General features: G+C 42.9%; 1 protein-coding gene across 3 annotated transcripts in view; it reads right to left on the bottom strand.

Annotated features, from left to right (window-relative positions):
• The window catches only part of FAM135A (family with sequence similarity 135 member A), a 113,873-nt gene that overhangs the window by 4,301 nt on the left and 87,154 nt on the right, over positions 1-22,418 (bottom strand). For 2 of the 3 annotated variants that reach the window (XM_066604345.1, XM_066604353.1), the window contains 9 exons: positions 22,095-22,168; positions 19,354-19,508; positions 15,825-18,135; positions 13,594-13,754; positions 12,128-12,219; positions 9,234-9,331; positions 5,964-6,115; positions 4,535-4,645; positions 2,085-2,198 (listed from right to left, as the gene is read on the bottom strand). In XM_066604345.1, coding sequence (XP_066460442.1) covers positions 2,085-2,198; positions 4,535-4,645; positions 5,964-6,115; positions 9,234-9,331; positions 12,128-12,219; positions 13,594-13,754; positions 15,825-18,135; positions 19,354-19,508; positions 22,095-22,168 — 3,268 coding nt within the window. The remainder of the gene's footprint in view (positions 1-2,084; positions 2,199-4,534; positions 4,646-5,963; positions 6,116-9,233; positions 9,332-12,127; positions 12,220-13,593; positions 13,755-15,824; positions 18,136-19,353; positions 19,509-22,094; positions 22,169-22,418) is intronic. The other variant, XM_066604362.1, reaches the window with a different exon arrangement.

The raw sequence follows: 22,418 nt of genomic DNA, 5'->3' as shown, positions 1-22,418 counted from the left end.
GGTGTGTGGTGTGTGGGGTGGTGTGTGGTGGGTGGTGGGTGGTGTGTGTGTGGTGTGTGTGTGGTGTGTGGTGTGTGGTGTGTGGTGTGTGGTGTGTGGTGTGTGGTGTGTGGTGTGTGTGTGTGTGTGTGTGTGTTAGACCTAACACTGTGTTGAGGGGGGGGCACATAATTTCTTGCCGCAGTTATAATAGAGAAGATCGCAGCTCATTCTTCTGACCACACATTTATGGTCTATAGCTTATTTAGGCTAATATAGAAGGTGATAATTAAACTGCATTCGACAGGCGAAAAGGTGCCTGACAAGCATAGAAAAAAGTTTTCACCACAGTGGTCCTTTAAAACTAGAGACAGATAATTTTTCTATCTTTTTAATCTGTTTTTCTTTTCTGATTGTATAATTTTTTGTTCTGTTGTCTATATAGAACATCTTGCTGGAGCTGAATTTAACAGTATTTATAGAGATGATTTACAGCAGCTTCAAAGGCCAGTCACAGAATGGACAGAAGGTGACCCATGAAGACTGTATAAGGGTGACTACTAGAGATGAGCGAACGTACTCGGATAGGCACTACTCGTCCGAGTAATGTGCCTTATCCGAGTACCTCCCCGCTCGTGCTGAAAGATTCGGGACGCGCTGCGGAGCGGGGAGCTGCAGGGGAGAGCGGGGGGGAACGGAGGGGAGATCTTTCTCTCCTTCTCTCCCGCCCGCTCTGCCCCGCTCCCCGCCGCAACTCACCTGTCAGCAGCGGAGCGCCCCGAATCTTTCAGGACGAGCGGGGAGGTACTCGGATAAGGCACATTACTCGGACGAGTAGTGCCTATCCGAGTACGTTCGCTCATCTCTAGTGACTACCCACCAGCGTTTTTTTTCACTGCGAAATTCGCAGGGTTTTTTTTTCCTGCGGGGGGTCTATGGGACTTGTAATGTTAAAATCGCGATCGTGCAAAATCGCGATTTACCGCAAAATCACAATTTTAGCTTTACAAGTCCCATAGCCCAAAGACCCCTGCAGAAAAAAAAAAAAAAAGCTGCGAATTTCGCAGTAAAAAAAACACTAGTGGGTAGTCACCCTTAGACATGTTCTGTACATGTGCAGAGGTGGGGAGTAGAATGTGTGAATGGTGGATCTTGTGTTACCTATATACAGGTGCTCCCCTTGCTGTGTAATCCTGCCTGTGACGATAATGAGATGACTGCTGCAAAGTTTTCTCTACAGATCAAGTAGTGTCAGCCTATTTGGCTCTGTGGTCAGTGTGGGAAATTAAGGATTTTCATATTTTAAAAAAAAAGTAGATTGTGACGGAAATTTAAATAAATAAATAGAAATCCACCGCCAGAGGAATATCGCAGTGGAGTCCAACACGGCGCCCTCTTCCCCCCCACCAAAGACCCCATGCTTATCTCTCCGGATCCGCTGCGAGAGTCCAATCCGGCAGTGCAGCACATGATGTGCGGGTGGTGGGCGGTGACGTGTATTCTCGCGATACTTCCGCTGTACTCACAGCGGAAATATCGTGTGACAGGCGGTATCCATTGACTACAATGGAAGCTGGCCACTCTTATTTCCGTGGAAGATAGAACATGCCACGATTTATGTTACGCTGCGGAAATCCACGGTAGAATTCCACAGAGTGAATATTGGAGGGCAGAAAGCTATTAGGTTCAATAGAACCTAACAGCTGCGGAATAACACCGTGGATTTCTGCTGCAGGAAACACGGAAGAAATCCATCCATGGCCATTAGCCCTTAGACTGTATATTTATTGTCATTAGGCTTGACCTATTGTGCAATGCTTTTCGGGAGACATATCCCAACATATACCCATTTTTGGTACATTATAGGCATGTACTTTATAGCTGTTAAAGTCGAGTCAGATACTAAAATTTAGAGGTGACAATGTGGTACATATCACAACATTGATATTGGAGTAGGATTTACTGATGCACCACTATGAATTCACCTCCGAGCTCCAATTGTGTAAAATCAGAGTGAAACAATGATCTGAATAAAGATAGCAGAAAGCCGACATCATTTACACCAATAGCCATAACTGATGATAAGCCTCTGGAGAATTACACACCTGACTGTTTGTCCTTAAGAGCAGTTTTGCACATTTCGATGCGAGCGGAGTGGTACGGTACATACCGATCCTGTAAGGAACTGACCAGAACCACATTTCTGAAGTATTCCAGCCCTGAAAGAGATGATAAAGAAAAGAGAGCAAACAGTAAACATAAGTATCAAAGAAAGGAAGTAACCATTACAAAAGATGCCATAGAAGAAATCCGTTATCACCCTAAACTGCCAACAATGTATGTTTGGCTTAGCAGAAAAGGCTCATTAGCTGCTATGGAAAAAGAAGCAGATGGCTACAACAACACTGCCATAAGATGGGACGTTCACAAGGAATCCTTTGGGTGAATTCACACGAGGCAGATGTTACAGAAATGTCTACAACTGAAGATCCGTTCCATGAAGAACATCTGAATGGGATTTTTCCACCACATGCCATCCAGATGGATAATATTACTGTAACATGTCTGCCACATGTGAACCCTTTCACCCAGAGCAGAACCAGACAGGTCCAGCCATACATTAGACATGTAGAAACAAGCATGTTGTCAATCATATGAATGGAAAACCGTAGCCGACATTCAGGAGTATAAGCACAGATTTCATCTGCAGATTTGCATACTGGCTTTTTCCGATCTGCATGCAAATTAGTCTCATTCAATAGGGCTTATTCGCATACAGAAAACATATGCATAAGAAGGGACATGTCACCTTTTTTTCTTTTAACCACATGTGGATAGGATTCCTAACAAACCTGGACATACAGCTGATTTAATGCAGAATCCGCATCGAAATCCGCCGTGTGAACATGGCCTTAAGGGCAATTTACATGGGATGATTATCTCTCAAAAGTCATTCAAACTAACGAAAATCACTATTAATCGTCCCGTGTAAATGTAAAAATATTGTTTACTGCGCATTGTTGCCAGCTGCACATCGCTGTTTAAACAAGCTCATGTGCTGCCGCCCGCCTATAAATGATCTTTGGTGCCATGTAGAAGATCCGATGCCCAAGAAGCAACAGTCTGGATGTTTGACAGCTGATTGGCGACACCTTCACACAGGAAGATGAGCAGGTGAATGAAGATTTGGATGAATGTTCATTCCTGTTCAGCAGCCGGTGTAAAAGGCTCTTTAGCAAACTACACAGGAATTGTTTGCACTTTGCACACAAGGCAGTCTCCATGAAATGGCTATTAGCACAATATTTTGCTGTTGATTATATACCCCCAGCATATCTACATCGCATGCATCTCTGGCAGCTTATGCATTAATGCACACTTGTCTCTATTCTGCATTGTGATATCTTACTGCAGTAACACACTAATGTATACGTCTTCTCAGAAATGTAGAAAATCATTCTGTCTCCCTTTGCCAATCTAACAACCTGAGATCAGGATTTCATAAGCATCGTGTGCCGAGTCCAATCCCGACAACGGGGCGCCAGGAGTCCACTTTCTATAGCCAATTACTTGTTATTGCAGAGATTTATTCTCTCCATTGGGTCATTGCTGGAAGTGTAAATGCTGGATTTATAGCACTCTGACCACCCTGAAAATCAGCAGCAGCACTGATCCATCATTCATCATGACTGCAATAAAAACAGCTTCAGAAATGACAAACTCTAGACTTTTAGCCTTTTGTAACCAGCCTGATGTGTCAGTCTAACAGTCTGTACCATTTATATTTTTATGCATTATCCAACAACTGAAACTGGAATGATGCATTTAGGCCTCCTGTCCAAAGGAAAAATGGACTTAAAAAATCTGTGCAGGTCTCCCGCGTGTGCGATCCGTACCCATAGGGAATCATTGGGCACCCGCAGGTAATTAAATACCTGCGAATGACACTTTCCTCCGGCGTGCGGATTGCACGCGTGGGAAAACACCTGCAGAATGCTCCATTTTATGTGGTTTTCCCACACAGATAGCTTCCATTGAAGCCAATAGAAGCTGTCTGATCCGCAACACAGCCGCGGATGACACTGTGGCTGTCCTGCAGATCCGCGAGAAAGCAGGACTTTAAAAAGAATAAAAGCATGCACGGAGTCCGCAGCGCATCCACCGTGCAGAAGAAAGAAGACCCGTGCCGCGCCCAGACAGGTGAGTAAAATGTCGCTTTTGGCCTCATGTCTGCAGGCACGGCTGGAATCCGCTGCAGGATTCTGCATTGTGAAACCATGCGTGCCCGTAGACATGAGGCCTTAGATTTCTAGGCTATCCAAGACTATTGGGACAAATAGGAACAAGCACAGTCTCCTGCCATTCATGTACTATGTGTACACCCTGGCCCATGCATTATATGGCAATGATACCAGAAAGAAAGGGCTTCCTTACAGGATAGGGGTTTTCAAGTCAGTTTTTATTTTGTTTCACACTATAAAATGCAGAAGCGAAGCAAACCTCATGGAATCACTTCCCATTAACCAGAACATAAGATTTCATGCACACTTTGTACCTGGTTTCTTACTAAGCTTGTACAGGAAGGTCTGACGAGGGTCCGAGTGGTCTCTGCAGGTTAGTTGTAGAAGTGATCCGGACTTCTTCCACTTCTGCATGAACCACAAGCCTGGAACACAAAAAAAGGAAAGTCACTTTAAAACTTAAAAGCTGCTAGATTTAGTGCCTTGTTTTTAAGACAGAAGTGCAATAGTTGTTAATGCCACTTATCTAGGTAGACAGATTTTTTTATACTCTGCTTTACTGACAATGAATGGACTGTATTCAAAAGGTCCCCAGAAAGAATTCTGCGATGACCAGCAATAGTTTAGATGAGCATATGAACAACTGACTTGGAACATCCAAAATTTTAGGTTCACTCAATTGCCTGCCACACTCCGAAGGCCTCCTCTGTATATTGTAGCACATCCATGCAGTGTAGCTCTCGGTCTGATGCTTATCACACACCATCTGGAAAGTATGAATTTTGACTTTCAGTTTCAAATCTATTCCATGATTCATCAGCTCAGCATTAGCTGGAGGAGGTACAATTTTTGCCCCCTAGGGAACCACTTTATTATCATTACCTTCTATATACAACTAAATAAGCTACAGACCATAAGTATACAGTCAACAGGATAAGCTGTGATCTCCTCTATTATAACTGTGTGTCAGGAGCTGTGCAAGTTCCCGTGTCCCCCTCTAGGCAGTTTCTGTGATAGAGTCCACATAACAGCATCACACCGACTGAGAATTTGACTAGTTTCAAACAACATAACCCCAAGTAAATCTGAGCTGGACAGAACAGAGATCACATGATAGAGATGTAAGAAAAAGAAGAGGCCAGGCATTTCAGATAGAAATAACTAAGGTACTGGAGTTGCCCTTTAAGTAATGCACAAACACACACACTGTAAAAGTTCCTCATCCATAAGGCAATATAGTCAAGCAGAGTGGTTTACTTCTGTATTGCTTTACAGCCTTATACAAGTTTGGATCATACCTCCAGATGATAGTTTAGTCAGAAGCACTACAGAGCACTGAAATGAATTGTTCCTAGTTGCCTGTTTTCTGTCAAAGTGGCATTTCTTTACAGAGTGCAGTGATATAATACAAGTCCCTGAGCACTAAGCAAGTAGGAAATAAGAAAACAAAGATGTTCAATGTGCACCAGTGCAATGAGCAACCTTCTCCCAACCATAGAAAGTGATGCATGGGCACCAGTTAGTTCCTGGGGCTATGTGATATGCTGGTAATTCAGAAGACTCACCGCAGCATTCTTTGTGAAGAAGTTGTCCTAGAGTTGTAAGACTTACATTTTATTCCCTCTACAAACTAAATTGTGTAACTTAGAATATTGTCCAAAATTAACGAATCCAAATCTCCCCTGATATATGCTAATGAAACTGGGAATGTACTTGATGCAGAGTGATGAGGAATAGTCTCACCTGTATTTACAAGGGCACTGCTGTTGTAAAGGGTACCTAAGTGTGGACCAGATAAGGAGAGGAACGTGTGCAGCTTGCCAAGGTAGCATTTGAATCTTGGTCTTGAAAGAACTGACCGGATGATTAAGTTTCCTAAAGAGTGACCTATAAAACTAGATAAGGACAAAGACCATAATTACACACACAACACCAAAGTGACTTTACTTAGAAATATACTACAATCTTCTGCTGTTCAGTAACTACACTGTAACATCACATGGAGAACTCGTTTCATTCTTGCAAACTGCGTACACCGAGTATAGAAGTGAAGGAAAATCACCACCGTTGAAAGAAGTTATTTTCTTTATACATTAGCCTCTTTTTTTTGGAGGAGATGGTAGGGTAATATGGGAATCATATCATTGGATATTGGATTTTTTTATTTTTAATTGCTTCATAACCACTCTGTCCTTGCTGGCTGCTGACCAGAACATGTGACTGCTGCAGCCAATCACTGACTATAAAATGTCACTGCTGTGGCCAGTGATTGGCTGTAGCAGTCACATGTCCTGGACAGCAGTAACCAAAAAAGACAGAATGATTGTGAAGCAATTTTAAGTAATGGGAAAAACCCTTTAATGTATACATTTTCCCTACAAATAGGATCTTGCCATCCACAGTTTCATTATATCATATTGATCATCGTCACTTGTAAAGCTTAATGAATATTTAACAGCATAATCTTAATACAGATAGTCCCCTACTTGTGAACAGGTTTGGTTCCAAGAGCCGGTTTGCCAGTACATTTGTTCGTTTGTCCGAACAAATGCTTGTATGGAGGGGATCACGGGTGGATCCCGCTCCATACAACGTCAGGTTCAGCCTGCCTTAGGCCTCCCTCACACGGGGCGTTTTCAGCAGCGTTTTCAGCCCTGCCTTAAACGCTGTACAAGGCTCCCATTCATTTCAATGGGGCCGCTCACACAGGGCTGAAAACGCTGCTTTGAAAAATGCTGCGTTTTGAAAGCGCTGCATGTTCTATCTTTGGGCGTTTTCAGCTGAGTCTCCCATTGAAATGAATGTCCAGCCTCTTTAGCTGGGCTGAAAACACAGCCGAAAAGGCAGCTGAAAAGGCAGCGTTTTGCAAACGCCCTGTGTGAGGGAGGCCTTACAGCGGACACCCGGGGGCAGCAGTTCCGATGAACCGCGCCGCTCATCGGAACTGTTAACACTTTAAATACTGCTGTCAGAGCACACAGTGATATTTAAAGTGTTAAACGTTCCGACGAGCGGTGTGGTTCATCGGAACTGCTGCCCCCGGGTGTCCGCTGTAAGAAACAGCCTGAACCCGACATTGAGGGGTCCCATACAGTGTCCTGCGATAAGATCGCAGGATGCTGTGTGGTTGCTAGGCAGCCGAGGGCCTTCTAAAAGGCCCCAGGGCTGCCTATGCAGAGCGCCTATCAAGCCTTTTAGAAGGCCGCCGGCTACCTAGAAACCGCACAGTGTCCTGCGATCTGACCGGACAGGCTTCTATCAGGCTTGATAGTAGTCTGTCCGATGCCTGCACAGCATGATGTAATGCCATAGCATTACATCATACTGTGCAGGACAGATTGTTCACAACTAACGAAGTTCGTAACTCGAATGTTCGCAAGTAGGGGACTATCTGTATATTAGAATAGTACTGGTACTTAACACAAGTACACCCATTGACAAAAAATCTAAGGCACCCAGATAGAAATGTCAAATTTCTGCAGAACTTGGCATGCAGTTATGTCTCAGGCAGGGATGTAAATGATTACACTTGTGGTCTGATTGCACACTGGGTCTTGCCACCGGAGGCCATAAAAGTGTTTTCCTGTTGCCCTATTAAAAGTCTTTCAGAGGCTACTTTTGTGTAGGGTACCTCTTGTTGACAGATCATTGACCACTAGACATGCCTCTACGACATATTCAAAGACATTTTGCCCAGTTCATAGACTTTGAGAAAGGAACATCATTGGAATGAGTGGATGAGTTTTCAGTGGTGCTGAAGATGAGAAACCTAGACTGCTACAAATCGCATCCCGGTTCTGTTTAGGACTCGACAACGACTGTTGGAGTATGGAGGCCTCATGTTGAGCGTTTCAATCTTGCCTTTGATATGGAGCAATACACTGCTAAATTGCTGGTGTGATAATCTAGGGAGGCATCGCATACGCCAGTCTGTCTCCCCTATTAGTGATGTAGGGTCGTCAACAGCTCAGTGAAACCCTGCGGACATGTGTTCCTCTCATGGCGGCTTCCAACAAGCATTTTCAGCAGGATAATGCTCACCTACACACAGCAAGGATGTATCAAGAAAGTCTCCGCCAGGTTGCCACGTTTCCTTGGCCTGCCTGGTCGGCAGATTTATCGCTGGTTGGGCATTTATGGGACCTGCTAGTTTCAGCACCCTATGAATGTGCAGGATCTAGAGGCCCAGTTACAATAAATGTTGGCAAATGTGTCCTAGGACAACATACAGAGCCAGTATGCCTCCATGTGTGACCATCACCATGTACCCAGGCTAGAGGTGGCCCAATAGGGAACTAGAGCCTCCTTTGAGCTGTACAGTTTTCCCGAATACACTTATCCTTTCGCTTTAATATTGTAATCACTTACATACATTATTACATTCATACATATAAAGTGTCATTCAATTCCAATAACTCCTTGGTGCATTTTTTGTCAATGAGTGTAGATTATGGCGTTCTGAATAATCAAGATTGCTATATATTGTCCAAGGTGATATTTTACAATTGTCTTATTAAACTTACAGTCACCCTTCCTAGTTCACTGACATCAGTCAGATATGAGGTGCTACTTACTGGTTACAGACTATTAAGCACAGCAGTTAGGGAGCTAGTACTGCTCCCACTGAGCCAAACAATCCAAAACAGCAGCAAATACCACAATAGAGTTCTAACTTCATGCTGTCTCTAAGGGCCAATTACTGGGCAAAAATATTAATTTACCAGATCATTGGCTGTATAAAGCCGCCCCCAATCACAACACCAAGGAGCAAACACTTGTCTAATGCCCGATTCAAGCTTTAATGCAGCCAAAAAGCTCATCGCTGATGGCAGCACATCTTCCTGTCTGAACAGAGGATGTGCTGCCAACAATGATGAAACCATACTGTGGATGAATGATGAATGTATGATCGTTCATCCCCCATACATTCTGAATTGACCTGTGTTAAGGCCAGGTAAACTAGCACGGTCTCCATCATCAGCATGTAATCAACTGGCGTAAAAGATCCCTTACCTGATCCTGGAAATAGCTAGATTGTATATCTGGATGTACTGTATAATTTCATCTAGGAGACGATCTGTCATTGAATCAAAGTCAGCAAAGGTATCATTCTGGGAAGAAAGTAAAACATTAATGGACATTTCCTCTTCTGATTGTGGTTATACAGGCAATCATGCATTAATATAAGTTTACATGAATGTATCAGCCCTGTTCAAAGTGGCGTCATGGTTTCCATTATTTCTGGATGCACAACAGATCCAATCTGCAATGGAACCCACTGAATTGTGATGGGTGTGTCGTGAATCCTCTATGCTAGTCAGCCCAGGTTAGAGGGAAGAAAAAAACAAACAAATAAAAAAAAAACGACTACACTAGTCTTATTCTGGGAAAGAGAAACCTGCGGTAAAGGAACCTTGATGCCAATGTGAAGAAAAATTCTGTATATACTGTATAATGCTTCCATGAATATTTCAGCACTTATATGCTGGTTTATATATTTTGGTAAATTATAGCAGTTTATATATTTTGGCAAATAAGGGTAAAATAACAGCACCTATTGACAGAACCGTATTGTCAGAAATGAGAGTGTCAGTTTCAGGGCTTAGTCACATCGGCGCCCGTGTTACTGCACTAAAAGACGGCCGCACTGCAGATGGGGACGAATCTCCGCAAGGCCGGAAGAAAGAACATGTGACCGGCTCCATTGCCGGTCATGTGTTCTTTCTTCGGCACTGCGGGGAGTCGTCCGTCCTGAAGTGGGGCCGTCTTCTTCGTGCAGTAAGGGCTCAGTCACACGGGTGCATTGGCGCCCGTGTGACTAAGCCCTTACACAGTTTTAGGTTTACTAAGGCTACTCTCAACATGACATTTCAACATTCAGCGTCCCTCTCCATCTTGGCTTTCAGTCTTCTATGCAGAAAGCTGCACAGGGACAGACGCCTGGGGAGAACCACAGGGTTTAAGGTGTGAAACGAAGACCTCTTTGGTCTCCATCTCACTTTTAGCTGATAGAAAAACAGTGTCCTCAGCAATTTTCTATCAAGCTGAAAAGACTGACAGACAGAAACAGTGTGAATTGGAGACCAATGAGGTCTCCGTTTCACACAAACACTATGGTTTCCTTCCAGTTCCAGCCTGGTTTCCATCCCTGCGCAGTTTTCTGCATATAAGACAGAAACCTAAGACTGAGAGCAGTGCCGAATCCAAAAACACGGTCTGAAAAGAAGCTTATAAATGACCTGAAAAACATACTTTCTTGAATAAAAGCATTTTAATGCAATATTTACAGTTCCGCTCCATGCACATCATGCTAAGAGCTTTCCATCAGAGGACCTCCTGGTGTATGACTCCAGTGGAAGGCTGCTCTCTATGTGGTAAATCATTAATACCGTATTTTTCGCTCTATAAGACGTGCTTTTTTTCCGCTCTCCGCTCGCAGAACTCAAATCGCAGCATGCTGCGATTTGCCACGATTCTCCGCAGTGAGCCTATCTGTCAGATAGGCTCACTGCAGAGAACTGACAGTTCTCTCCCCTGCTCCCGGCGGCGGAATATCGCTACCGATATTCCGCCTCGCCTGTGGACAGGGGGCCTTATAGAGCAAAAAATACGGTACGTCCCAATAGTTTTAAAAATAAAAAGATACAGTGCAGCATTTTTTACGGTATACCCTTGTATGAAATAGCTTAGTGTACAACATTAACCCATACAACAAAAAATAAATAAAAATGCAATGACGTATAATGGCATGATGCAGGCCAAACCTCCAACCTCGCATGGCATTATGTGTACTTTATACATGGCACGCTTCTGCCGTCGGCCCCATTACAGACAATGGGCGCTGTGATATAAGAGCGTGCAGAAAGATAGAACATGCCGTGATTTGTTTCCCGCATAACATAGCGGTGCCATGCAGGAAAACATCGCTCATGACCCCATTCAAAAGAACAGGGTTTATATTTGTGCGGGATCTTTGAGTCTTGCAACGCACAAATCTCGCACGATTTTGACGCCCATGTGAAGGCTTTATAATGTGTTCATAAGTTGCTGATTTGTTGCATATGTTGGTGTGGATCTGCAGCAGATTTCACCTTTTCAATTGAATTTAAATTGAAGGGGTGAAATCTGCTGCAGATCTGCATCACAAGCTACGGCTAATTAGTTACGTCTGAATGCACCCTTTAGGCTAATTTCACAAGGGTGAGTGCAATATCAGGCCGTGAATCACAGTCCAATATCGCACTCGCCAACATGCGATTTCCCCACAGATACGAGGTGTTTTATATCAAAACAATCTTGCATCACTTCGTAGCGATCCTTCCCCGCAGCTATCATGTGTATGACGTCATTCAAAAGAATGGATTTCATGCTCACACGAGTTTTATGCATCTCGTAACTCACAAAACTTGCGCGAGATTCACGCTCGTGTGCATGTAGCCTCACACTGGAATTATGACATTGTGATATCAGACCACAGAAATAAATTAACCCCCTTAGTGTCACGCCCAGAAAATCTCCGGGGCTTGTTGCACTGACCATGCAGTTAAACCCCGGAAGATTTCCGTGGATAGCTCTAGTCCTGAAATGCTGGCCAGGACATATAGTTATTGTGCCACTGTACACGTTTGCCACTTCGAATTACCTCAGCAAAATCTCCGGGGCTTGCTGCGCTGACATGGTAATAATAAACCTGCCACTGAAGAGGTTAAAACCTGGGGATGTTACTACCATATGAGTATTTGGCCCATGAAATGTACCAAATAAAAGCTGGTCAAATAGAAAAATGGCAAATTCTACAACTTCTACCAAACAGAAGCTGACGGGTTAAACAAAAGGACATAATTTTCAGCAGTTTCATGAATTGGGTCTTTATTCTACATCAACAAAATGCATGTTATGAAGGGCACCTGGTTCCTCTCCGACATCAGGAAATCTTTTCTCCCACCAGGCAGTCCGAGCTCTATGTATGTTCTTACTAACCGAAGATCAGCACTATTACCTGCAATACAAAGCGATTAGAATAGAAACTGCAAAATCAATTTTCAAGTACATATTGTTCCACTTAAATGGCTCTGCAACATCACCGCATCAAAGGGAGTAAACAAGTTAATTTGCAAGTTACTTTCCTACCATCAAAAAGCTCCATTTACCTTGTGAAATTACAGAAAATCAGAGCGCAATCAGTTTTGGGCAGCATCCTGTTTTATTCTCAATTCTTCTTGGCTTTCTTCCAGATAGAAGAAGCTGCATAACAACAAGCCTGCGTCTGAATATGCTAAACCCTGGAGCGGAGGAAGGTGGCTCATCTGAGTTGTTAACCCTTTACATGCCACAGTCAATACTGACAGCACCATTTAAATGCCCCAACCGATGTTTGGGGGTCCCGTACTGCTTCCCGGGTTGCCGTGCAATTGTAATGGGAGCCGGGGTGGGGGCTTTTGAAAGCAACCAGGGCTGGCATTGCAGGCTGCCTATCAATCCAAGCCTGTGGCATGGCTTAATAGAATGTCTGTCAGACTGCGGTATAATGTAATGCTATGGCATTACATCATTCGGTAGTAGCGATCAATGAATCGCAAATTCTTCTCCAAAAAAAAAAATTTGGAATTATTAAAAAAAAAAAGATTTATAATAAAAGAATCTAAATAAGTAAACAAAAAAAACATATTTCGTATTGCTGTATCCGTAAAAGTCCCATCTATCAAAATAATGCATTATTTGCCCCGCATGGTTAACGTGGTCCAAAAAAACCCCTAAATAAATAAAGAACACCAACATTTGTTTGGTCCTTTCTGGTCACCCCATCTCCAAGAAAAAAATGTAATAAAAAGCGATCAAAAAGTCATATGTATTCCAAAATAGAAACTACAGGACATCCTGCACAAAATGAGCCCTCGCACAGCTATGTCGATGGAAAAATAAAGTCATGGCTGTCAGAAGATGGCGGCAGGAAATACATTAAAAAGATTTAAATATCTTTGGGAAAAAATAAATGTACATTACATGGTGGAGTTATGAGGAAAAACAGGACTGTTTCCTTAAGGGGTTAAAGGAGCTTTCCAGCTCTTAAAAACTGATGATAGGTCATCAATAGCTAACTGGAGGGACTCCACCACTGGGGACCCTGGTAATCAGCAATTTGCTAATCCGGCTGTCACCCTGTACAGAGCAGGAAGCAGATAGCTCCATACCCTGTGCAGTGGACCAGCGGTGTCATTGCACAATGTAAAGAGCTAGCAGACCCCCGCCCAACAGCTATTGAGAACCTGTGGATAGATCACCAATTTTTAAGAAGTGGAATACCCCTTTAACCACATGACATTCTGTTTTCTATCAATAAAATAACAAATCTAGAGTAAAACAGAGTGTTCACCATCTAGTCCGTGAACACAGACAATCAAATGGATTCCCTCATCAGAACTGTCATCTTCCTCCATGTTAAAGTATGGAACTGTGGAAGCCATCTGAGGCACATCGCTGTACAAGAAACCTGGGAGTCTCAGCTGCTTAAGTTCTTCTTTGGCCTGAAGGAATCTAAAAATACACAAAACATTACATATATTAAATGACACATACACATTTTTAGGCATTTGAGAAAATAAAAACATTAAAAACGATGGGAACCCACAGCTTTATGTTTCTATTACTTTCCTATTCTGTCCCACAAAAAAGAAGAAAAAAAAGACAAGGTGACTGAAAATAAAGGAAGTCAAACATAGTCAAAAGTACGTTTGACCAATCATAGTCTATGAGTACGTCGGGCGATATATTCTTTAAATAAAACATATATGCTCGACAGTTGGTTAAATCAGGATGTGAACAGCCCCTTAGTTTAAGCTGGCTGATATTGTAGAAGTCATGTTAAGCGAAAAAATGGAGGGCAAGCAGTATGTTCATTGGTATATAGTGCCTCATGATAGAAAATATAATGAGTGAGATGGGTCGGAGGTGAGGAGGGGGGACTGCAGAAGTATAACATTCCTTGGGGAATTTCCTCTGAGCTTTATGATCAAAACTGCTCCAGCCTATTCAGGGAGTAATTGTGATAACATTATATTGCAGAGTAGCACTACATGATGCAATTATCTAAAGTAATACTAGAGAACATGTAAACCTGGCTTAGACTGCAGCATCACTTATAAATGGTAATACAGCTTTTCAAAAATTCTATCAAATTAATGTTAAAGCATATTTTTGAGAAATGCCATTTGGCCAACATCTCTCTCTCCAGAGACCCCATACACGCTCAACCAGATGTATATGTATCTTCTATATAGTGAGAGGAGAAAGCTGCTGCCATACCGGGCAACAAAAGAATTAGACAGATGAAAACCAACTATTCATTCCTTATGTCTTCTAACATCTACCATAAAATGGAAAAAGACTTGGGGGTACTAGTGGATTGTAAATTAAACTGGAGTAACCAATGCCAGTCAGCGGCTGCAAAAGCTAATAAAGTCTTGGGGTGCATTAAAAGAGGTACAGGGGCGAGGGACGAAAACATTATCCTCCCACTATATAAGGCACTTGTCAGGCCCACATGAAATACTGCGCACAGTTCTGGACACCGCTGCTCAGGAAAGATGTTACAGTACTGGAGGGAGTTCAAAGAAGGGCAACTAAATTATTAAACCTAAAGAGAGGACTGGAATACCCAGAGAGGCTATGAAAATTGGGATTATTTACCATGGAAAAAAGACGGTTAAGGGGCGACCAAATAACTATGTATAAATACATGAGGGGACGATACAAGGATCTCTCTCACGATCTGTTTATACCAAAGACTGTGATGGTAACAAGAGGGCATTCTCTATGTCTAGAAGAAAGCAGGTTTCATTGCTAACACAGAAAAGGGTTCTTTACTGTAAGAGCAGTGAGACTGTGGAACTCTCTGCCTGAGGATGTGGTAATGGCAAAATCCATAGAAGAGTTTAAGAGGGGACTTGATGTCTTTCTAGAGTGAAAGGATATTACAAGATATAAATTTTAGGTGACCAGCGGGTTGTTAATCCGAGTATACAGACAGGTAGGAACTATTAAGGGTTGATCCAGGGATTAGTCTGACTGCCATTAGGGAGTCGGGAAGGATTTTTTCCCCAAAGAAGGCTAATTGGCTCCTGCCTCTTAGGGTTTTTTGCCTTCCTCTGGATCAACTAGGAGGTTAAACGGACTGAACTGGATGGACATTGTCTTCATTCGGCCTTACATACTATGTTACTATGTTACCACTGGGAAGAGTTGGGAGGCCGCCATACCCATTAGATGATCCACTGATCTATATCCAATGTGTATGGTCACCCTAACTGTGCCGACTGCTCTCAGTGTTTGACCAGACAGCTTTGCCATAGATCTCTTTTGGTGGCCAAGAGCCAAGTTAAAGCACTTATTGATAGCAGCTACTATTTTGTCACTAAGCCCCCAAAAGGTTGCCTTCTCCTGCCCCTCTATAGTAAATAAGATGAAGTGTTGAATTTAATGTAAAAGTTATGACAGTTCTGTGAGTGAAAATAGAAGACGACAGAAATGTTAGGCAAGACATCATAGGTTTACAACAAATCCACAGTCGCTTGTCAGAATCAGAAATCAGAGGGTGATAATACTCACGCTAGCATCAACGGTTTTGGAGAGCATTCATACCACGCAAGAGATATTGTAGATTCCAGCATGGCACCACCTGGCTGTTTAGTAATGGCATCAGATGTGCCCCTCGGAGTAAATGCAATGCCACAAGGGGAGTCTTTTACTGTATAGGAGAACGATAGACAGCTAGTTGTGCAAACACCTGGCATGGCCATGGCGTCTTTAAAATATTCAGAACCAATGCGTTCAGATCTTAGACATTTGTTATTTGCCGAATCATGGATAACTTCACATTCAGGATCTTCCGACTTGTAAAGTGGGCCGTCCGTCTCCTCATAGTAGCCATTTTCAATCATTTCTTCATCCTGTTCCTCCTCATCCTCATCTTGCAGAAGCGGGCCCGTCGGCTGTAACTTTGAAAGCTCTTTTTCAGGACAGACATATCTGAAGTCATCTGCTGGGCTAATGTCAGAAATATCAGTGCTACTTTGTGAGCCAAAATAATTCTCAACCAAACCTTGTTTCACAATATCCGTGCTGTTGGTAGAAGTAAGTATAGCAGCAGTAGGACTTCTACTCACAGCTTCAGATAAGTCCTGTTTCGTTTCTTTTGGGTCCATACCAATGCATTCCTCCTTGTCCTGTAGAATAATCTCTTCTTCAATGACCACTGAACCAGAAACTATAGATTGTTCTCCCACTACAATAACTTCTGGATCAAGTGCAACATAGGAACTGTGAAGTATGGTTTCTGGAATTGGGGGTTCTCTAAAAGTGGTTATAGAGCCTGGTGGTGGAAGCGGTATACTCTTCACTTCATTTGGAGTGTCCTCATCAGATATAGCAAACTGGAATAGGTCTCTGATGCTCGAAAGGGAAGAATGTACTGGGACATTTTCACCTTCCGAAAACACAACGCATTGAGGTTGTGCAAGAATATTGGATTTCTTAGGATCAAACTTTGGCACATCGACAGTTCCCAAGTCTAGGGCAGTTTTACTATCTTTAACCTGGCTCTCAGGGACAACCAAAATCTTTGAACTTTCATCTGGCGAAAGTTCATCATCATCAGAAGGCAAGGAATTAATAGATGTCAAGGACGACTGGATTTCACTCAGGGCACTAGTGCTTTCTGTACAGTGGCTCTCAATAGCAATTTTCAGATTAGATTCCGGTTTTAGCAATAGGTGTGACAATACTTTATCACTTGAAACAGGGTCATGCTCGGTCACATTTTCCAAACAGCATTCTGGATTTGGATGAGTTGCAAAAGAGCTGGGTTCACTTTCTACACCCGAATCTGAAAATCTTGAAGATGCACATGTAATGCTAAGATCAGGTAACTTGATTGTATCCCCACTTACTACTATGTGGACCTCTTTTGAGCCAAGAGGTGGTTGGTTTTTTAGCTTGAAGATTGAGTCTCCATTTCCAGGTAATTTTAGATTTGTATCCACTGTGACATCCTTTTCAAACACCGAATCTGTCTCCAGTAACGGTGTTACTCCACCAGGCAAAGAAGATAACCCATCCGCCTGAATTCCATCCTTAACGTCTCTAGATACTTCGGACTTGGAGGCAAATATAACAGTTACTTTTTCACCTTCATAGGAGTTCTTGGTACTTGGTTTAACCTCTATTGTTCTCACTCCAGAAGGTCCTGTGGATTGACCAACATTACATCCTTCTCCTTGAGGCACATTGTCCATTTGCATAACCACAGTACCTGACTGTTGTGTGTTAGGAGTACCTGAAAAAGTGGAGATAGGGATTAGATTGCCAGAATCCAAAGTGTTACTCTGGTTTACCTTCGAACTCTCGCCACTCAGAGAAAGTGGTTTGTTTCTGACAGTGTTTGAAACCAGAGAACTATGTCCCTTTTGCCATGTATGCAACCCAGACGACTTGGCGTCACTTGTTAGGAACCCTGGACTGGAATAAACTCCATCCTTATGGCAATGTGAAGGCCTGCCTTCAAATGGTCTAGACATAGCCTCTGCTGTAGCAGCTTTTAAACATTTGTAGCTCACTAAAACCACAGAGTCTTTAGAATTCTGTTTAACTATCTTTTTGGGGTTATCAGTTTTCATGGTTCTCATCAGTTTATTTACTTTAGCTTTTGACTTATTGTCATCTTCATTTTTAGACTTTAGCATTTTTGTTTGCTGCTTTTCACCTTCAGGACACCAATGTGGAGCAGAAACGCCTTCAGCTGCAAATTTTAGCTCTGGGATGACGGGACCATAAACATATCCATCTTCATTCTCAGCCTTCTCCATTTTACTGGAATCAGATTTTTGCAGGTTATTAGCACCCAGCCACGGCCCATCCAAATCTGCAACGAAGAAAGAAAAAAAACCCACATTTTAAAATTGTCCCAGCATCCTTCCACACAATAAAAATCATTTACTCCACCAGAAACACACAGCCAATGAAATACACAATAGTATCAATATTTTGTGAACTACCTTACAATTTTAGACTGTTTTTGAACTATAATCATACAATATTTAAAAGGGGCCTATCCTTAAGTTAGGTCATCAATATCTCATTGGTGGGGTATTCGCTGCTTGGGACGCCACTGATCAGCTGACTGAAGAGACTGGCATTCGGGTGAGTGCCACAGCCTCTTTACTGCATACTAGGCACAACTCCATGCATTGCATAGCTGCTGTGCCTGGTATAATAGCTCAGTCTCATTCACTTGAATGGCACAGTCTTGCTCTCAGCCCATGTTACTGGTGAACATTATGTCACATGCCTGATAAAAGCTCTTCAAGCAGCTGATCAGAGGGGGTCCTGAGTAGCGAACCTCCACTGATCTGATATTGAAGAGGTCATCAATGTTAGGGTCACAGAAAACCCTTTTAAACACAAGAGTTTTAAACCTCTACAAAATGAGAAAAAGTAAATCAATAATAATGTTCATTTTATGGACCTATATAATATACTTTTTTGCACTACAAGGGGAAAAGTAGTGAGCACCAGTGCTGGGAACAAAAGTGAAGAGGCTCTATAGTCTTACATGAGCATAGTTTAACCATAATGTACAACAATATGATTGTTAATATTGTGATTTCACATTGAATTACAGTTTCAAGATCTCGGCTTACAATTAGTAAATGTAACGAATATTCTAAAAATTGTTTTCTATGTCCTTCCATAGAGCGCCCCCTTCAAGTTTTAAAACCCAAGCTACTGTATATTAATGTGATCGCAACAACTATGTCACCACCAGTGTCTAATTTCAGGATTCTCTTATGTACAATTAATTTTACGGGCAGTGAAATAAAGAATACTACATTTGTAGATGTTATCTAATTTGTACAGCTCAATGATATAAGTTGCTCATGACACTATGTAATGTGCGCACATTTAGTATATTCATCACACCAAGGACATGCTCCTGCATTCGGCTGCAATGTTTAAAATGTAACTGAATAGGCTTGTCCTCCTTACAAGAAATGCATACTTTCCAGGTAAAACCTCCCGTCCAACAGTTAAACACAAGGAATGACGTATATCTTCATATACACTTCTAACCGGTACATACCTTCTGTAATGTAATCTAAATACCTATCCTCAAAAATAATAGGCAGAGAGTTAAAGTCTCCGTCCAGCTCACAACACTCTATGGGCAGCGGTGGGAGAGAACTGAAGTAAGTGGAATTCTTTATAGCGGTTGACATTTGGAGATGACTTTGGGCGCTGTGGAAATAAAGAGCAATCAGCAGGTGATTTATAGATTACATGAAAGACAGAAGGAATCACGTCAATAACAATGTAATTATTTCAAATCTTCCTTTGGAATGTGAAAATTAGATAAAATAAGTGTCGTAGCTATAGGGGGTCATAGCATGCACAGTTGTGACTGGGATCTTTAGCCAGGGGGGCTCACCGGCCCCCTCACCATAACGCTGACTGGGCTGCAGCCTGCATGTACTGCATAGATGGATAGGTTCAAAGACCCACAGATGCAGCGTTAATTCCCGATGAGCCGTCAGTTCCTCTTAAAGCAGCCTGGATGAACAATTCTGACCCCATGGCAGCATCTTTCAGTATGCAAGTATAATTGTGGAAGAATGCTGCCTGGACTGCAACGGACATCGTGATTAGGGATGAGCGAGTATACTCGCTAAGGCACTACTCGCTCGAGTAATGTGCCTTAGCCGAGTATCTCCCGGCTCGTCCCTAAAGATTCGGGGGCCGGCAGGGGGCGGGGAGCGGCGGGGGAGAGCGGGGAGGAACGGAGGGGAGATCTCTCTCTCCCGCCCGCTCTCCCCTGCAACTCACCTGTCAGCTGCGGTGGCCCCCAAATCTCTAGGGATGAGCAGAGAGATACTCGTCTAAAGCACATTACTCGGACGAGTAGTGCCTTAGCGAGTATACTCGCTCATTCCTAATCGTGATGCATGAATTTGCGATGTTCATGCGATGCGTTTTTAACGTTAGAAACTCCTATTGCCCTCTATCGCACAAGAAAGTCGCAAGCAGCAGCGATGCAATATTATTTTCCCCAAAAAACCATTGCAGACACTTAGGCCTTGCATAAGCACATATGTGATATTGCCGCAATTTTCACGCGGCAATACTGCAATCGCCGGTGTGAGGGAGCCCTCAGTCCTCCCGTGTAACATCAAACCACTGACGACCACTTCTCTGTCCGTCCATCAGTTACATACTCCGTCTCTGATCACATGATGGTGACGTCATTAAAAGGTCCTTCACCTCGAGTCAGTGAGTTACATGTTCTGCCCCTGATCACATGACGGCGACATCATTACAGGTCCTATTCCATAGCAACTGAGGCCACAGGGGTTTGTAGGGGATGCATAACTCACCCCTGATGAAGGACCTGTGATGACGTCACTGACATGTGATTAGGGGCGGAGCATGTAACCGACTCACTCCAGATAATCAGGGGCGGAGCAAATGTGAGTTACATGCTCCGTATATGTGTCTAGTATTTCTGCATGGCACCAATAGCAGAGCATCTGGATATGACAATCCCTGTTCGACTGGGTAATAAAAGGGTCAGAATATTGACTGTAATAGTAGTGGCCATCTTTTTAGTACAGATTTAAGAGTGCTTTCTGCTCTCCAGTCTTATATTACTGGGAAGTAAGTGAGATATGGATAGAGAGCACCAGGGCAATACATAACAGCGCACCCGTGTTTATTCAGCATCTAGTATGATAACTGGTTCACTTTCAATTCCACATCAAAATCTTCATATCACGCTTGCAGATTTTGGTGCAGGTTTTGCTGCACGACAACGAATTCCAAGCCGGTCTTGTGGAAATAATCCACCCATATGAAAGGCCTCTAAGGGGGCAGATTCAGTGCCTAGGGCAGCATGAATTACACATACAGCCATGGTAATAATATTACATGTTATCATTACTAATTACTTCAGAGGGGTCAGTAATCGGGGGATTATTCTGATTGCCAGATTTAGTGATGGGAAGAAAAAGTTTTTCCCCTAGAATGAGGAAGTTGGCTTGTACCTCATGGGATCCCCTGGATCACTACTGCAGGATAATAGACTGAACTGGATGCACGGAGGTCCCTTTTTTAGCCCTACAAACTATGTTACTGGGCTGAAGTGGAAGGTGTATGCAGAGAAATGATGGCACTTTTAAATCCCCAGCTTGCTCCAATTTTTGTAGAGAACTTTTACTGTATATGAGGATGTGGCTTTGAAAAACTCCTCCATCTGTATTGTACTGTAGATTGCAGCAAATTTAGGGTGCGGAATCTATAAGGCAAATCCACTGTAAATCCCAACCTAATGGGTTTCCTTTACATACTATGGGTCTTCCCCAGACTACTGACAGAAATGGGAATGTATAGTAATGGTATGCCAGTCACATAGGACACTGAGGCTATGGAACTTGGCGGAAGAGAAGGCTCACCATGAAGGGAATGGGCCCGAGCTGAACCTTTGCACCAGGGATCACACTGCCTTTAGCTGCACCCCTGAAAGCATACTATACAGACTTCTATTGGTGAAAAACCACCTAGGCAGACGTGTTAGCCAAGATTGAACTACAGCGAAGTACAAGTTCAGAGTCAGTAAGGCAATTTCTTGAAAGAACACTTGCTGAAAATCTAACTCAGCGTTCTAAGCAATCTGCCATTAATTTCAATAGAATCGGGGACATTAATTCAAGTGTAATGCATAATTTACAAATCCCCAACTACAGGTACTGTATATTCAGAATTGCTTCATTCCCAAACTGCTAACTTAAAAGAAATCTTACGAGTTATTACATGCATGATTTCCATACTCACTGCAGTTCTTGGTATGCCAGGGCTGCTTGTCTTGGGTGCTCAAGGCAAAAGAAAGCCTCTGCAAATCTACGAACCTAACAAGCAGGAAGACAAGTGGTGAAGACACTGCACACAGCTCAAGTTTACCTCCAGTTACCTCAATGCCTCAAGGATGCCGCGTGGTTTGGGACTAAAAAGCTCTGTTCTATAGGGATATTTTTTGTTGCTGTTTCCTCATCTTCATATTCTAAAACTGTTCACCTTTTTCCTTATTCTGTATAGGTTGTTGTACTGCAGTGTACTATGCCTGTCAGTGTTAGGCCCAATGTCCACGTGCTGATTTTA

This window comes from Eleutherodactylus coqui, chromosome 1 (genome assembly GCF_035609145.1).
Source record: "Eleutherodactylus coqui strain aEleCoq1 chromosome 1, aEleCoq1.hap1, whole genome shotgun sequence".
Taxonomy (NCBI): domain Eukaryota; kingdom Metazoa; phylum Chordata; class Amphibia; order Anura; family Eleutherodactylidae; genus Eleutherodactylus; species Eleutherodactylus coqui.
The sequence above is the reverse complement of the archived record's forward strand: the minus strand, read 5'-3'. Positions and strand labels throughout refer to the sequence as shown.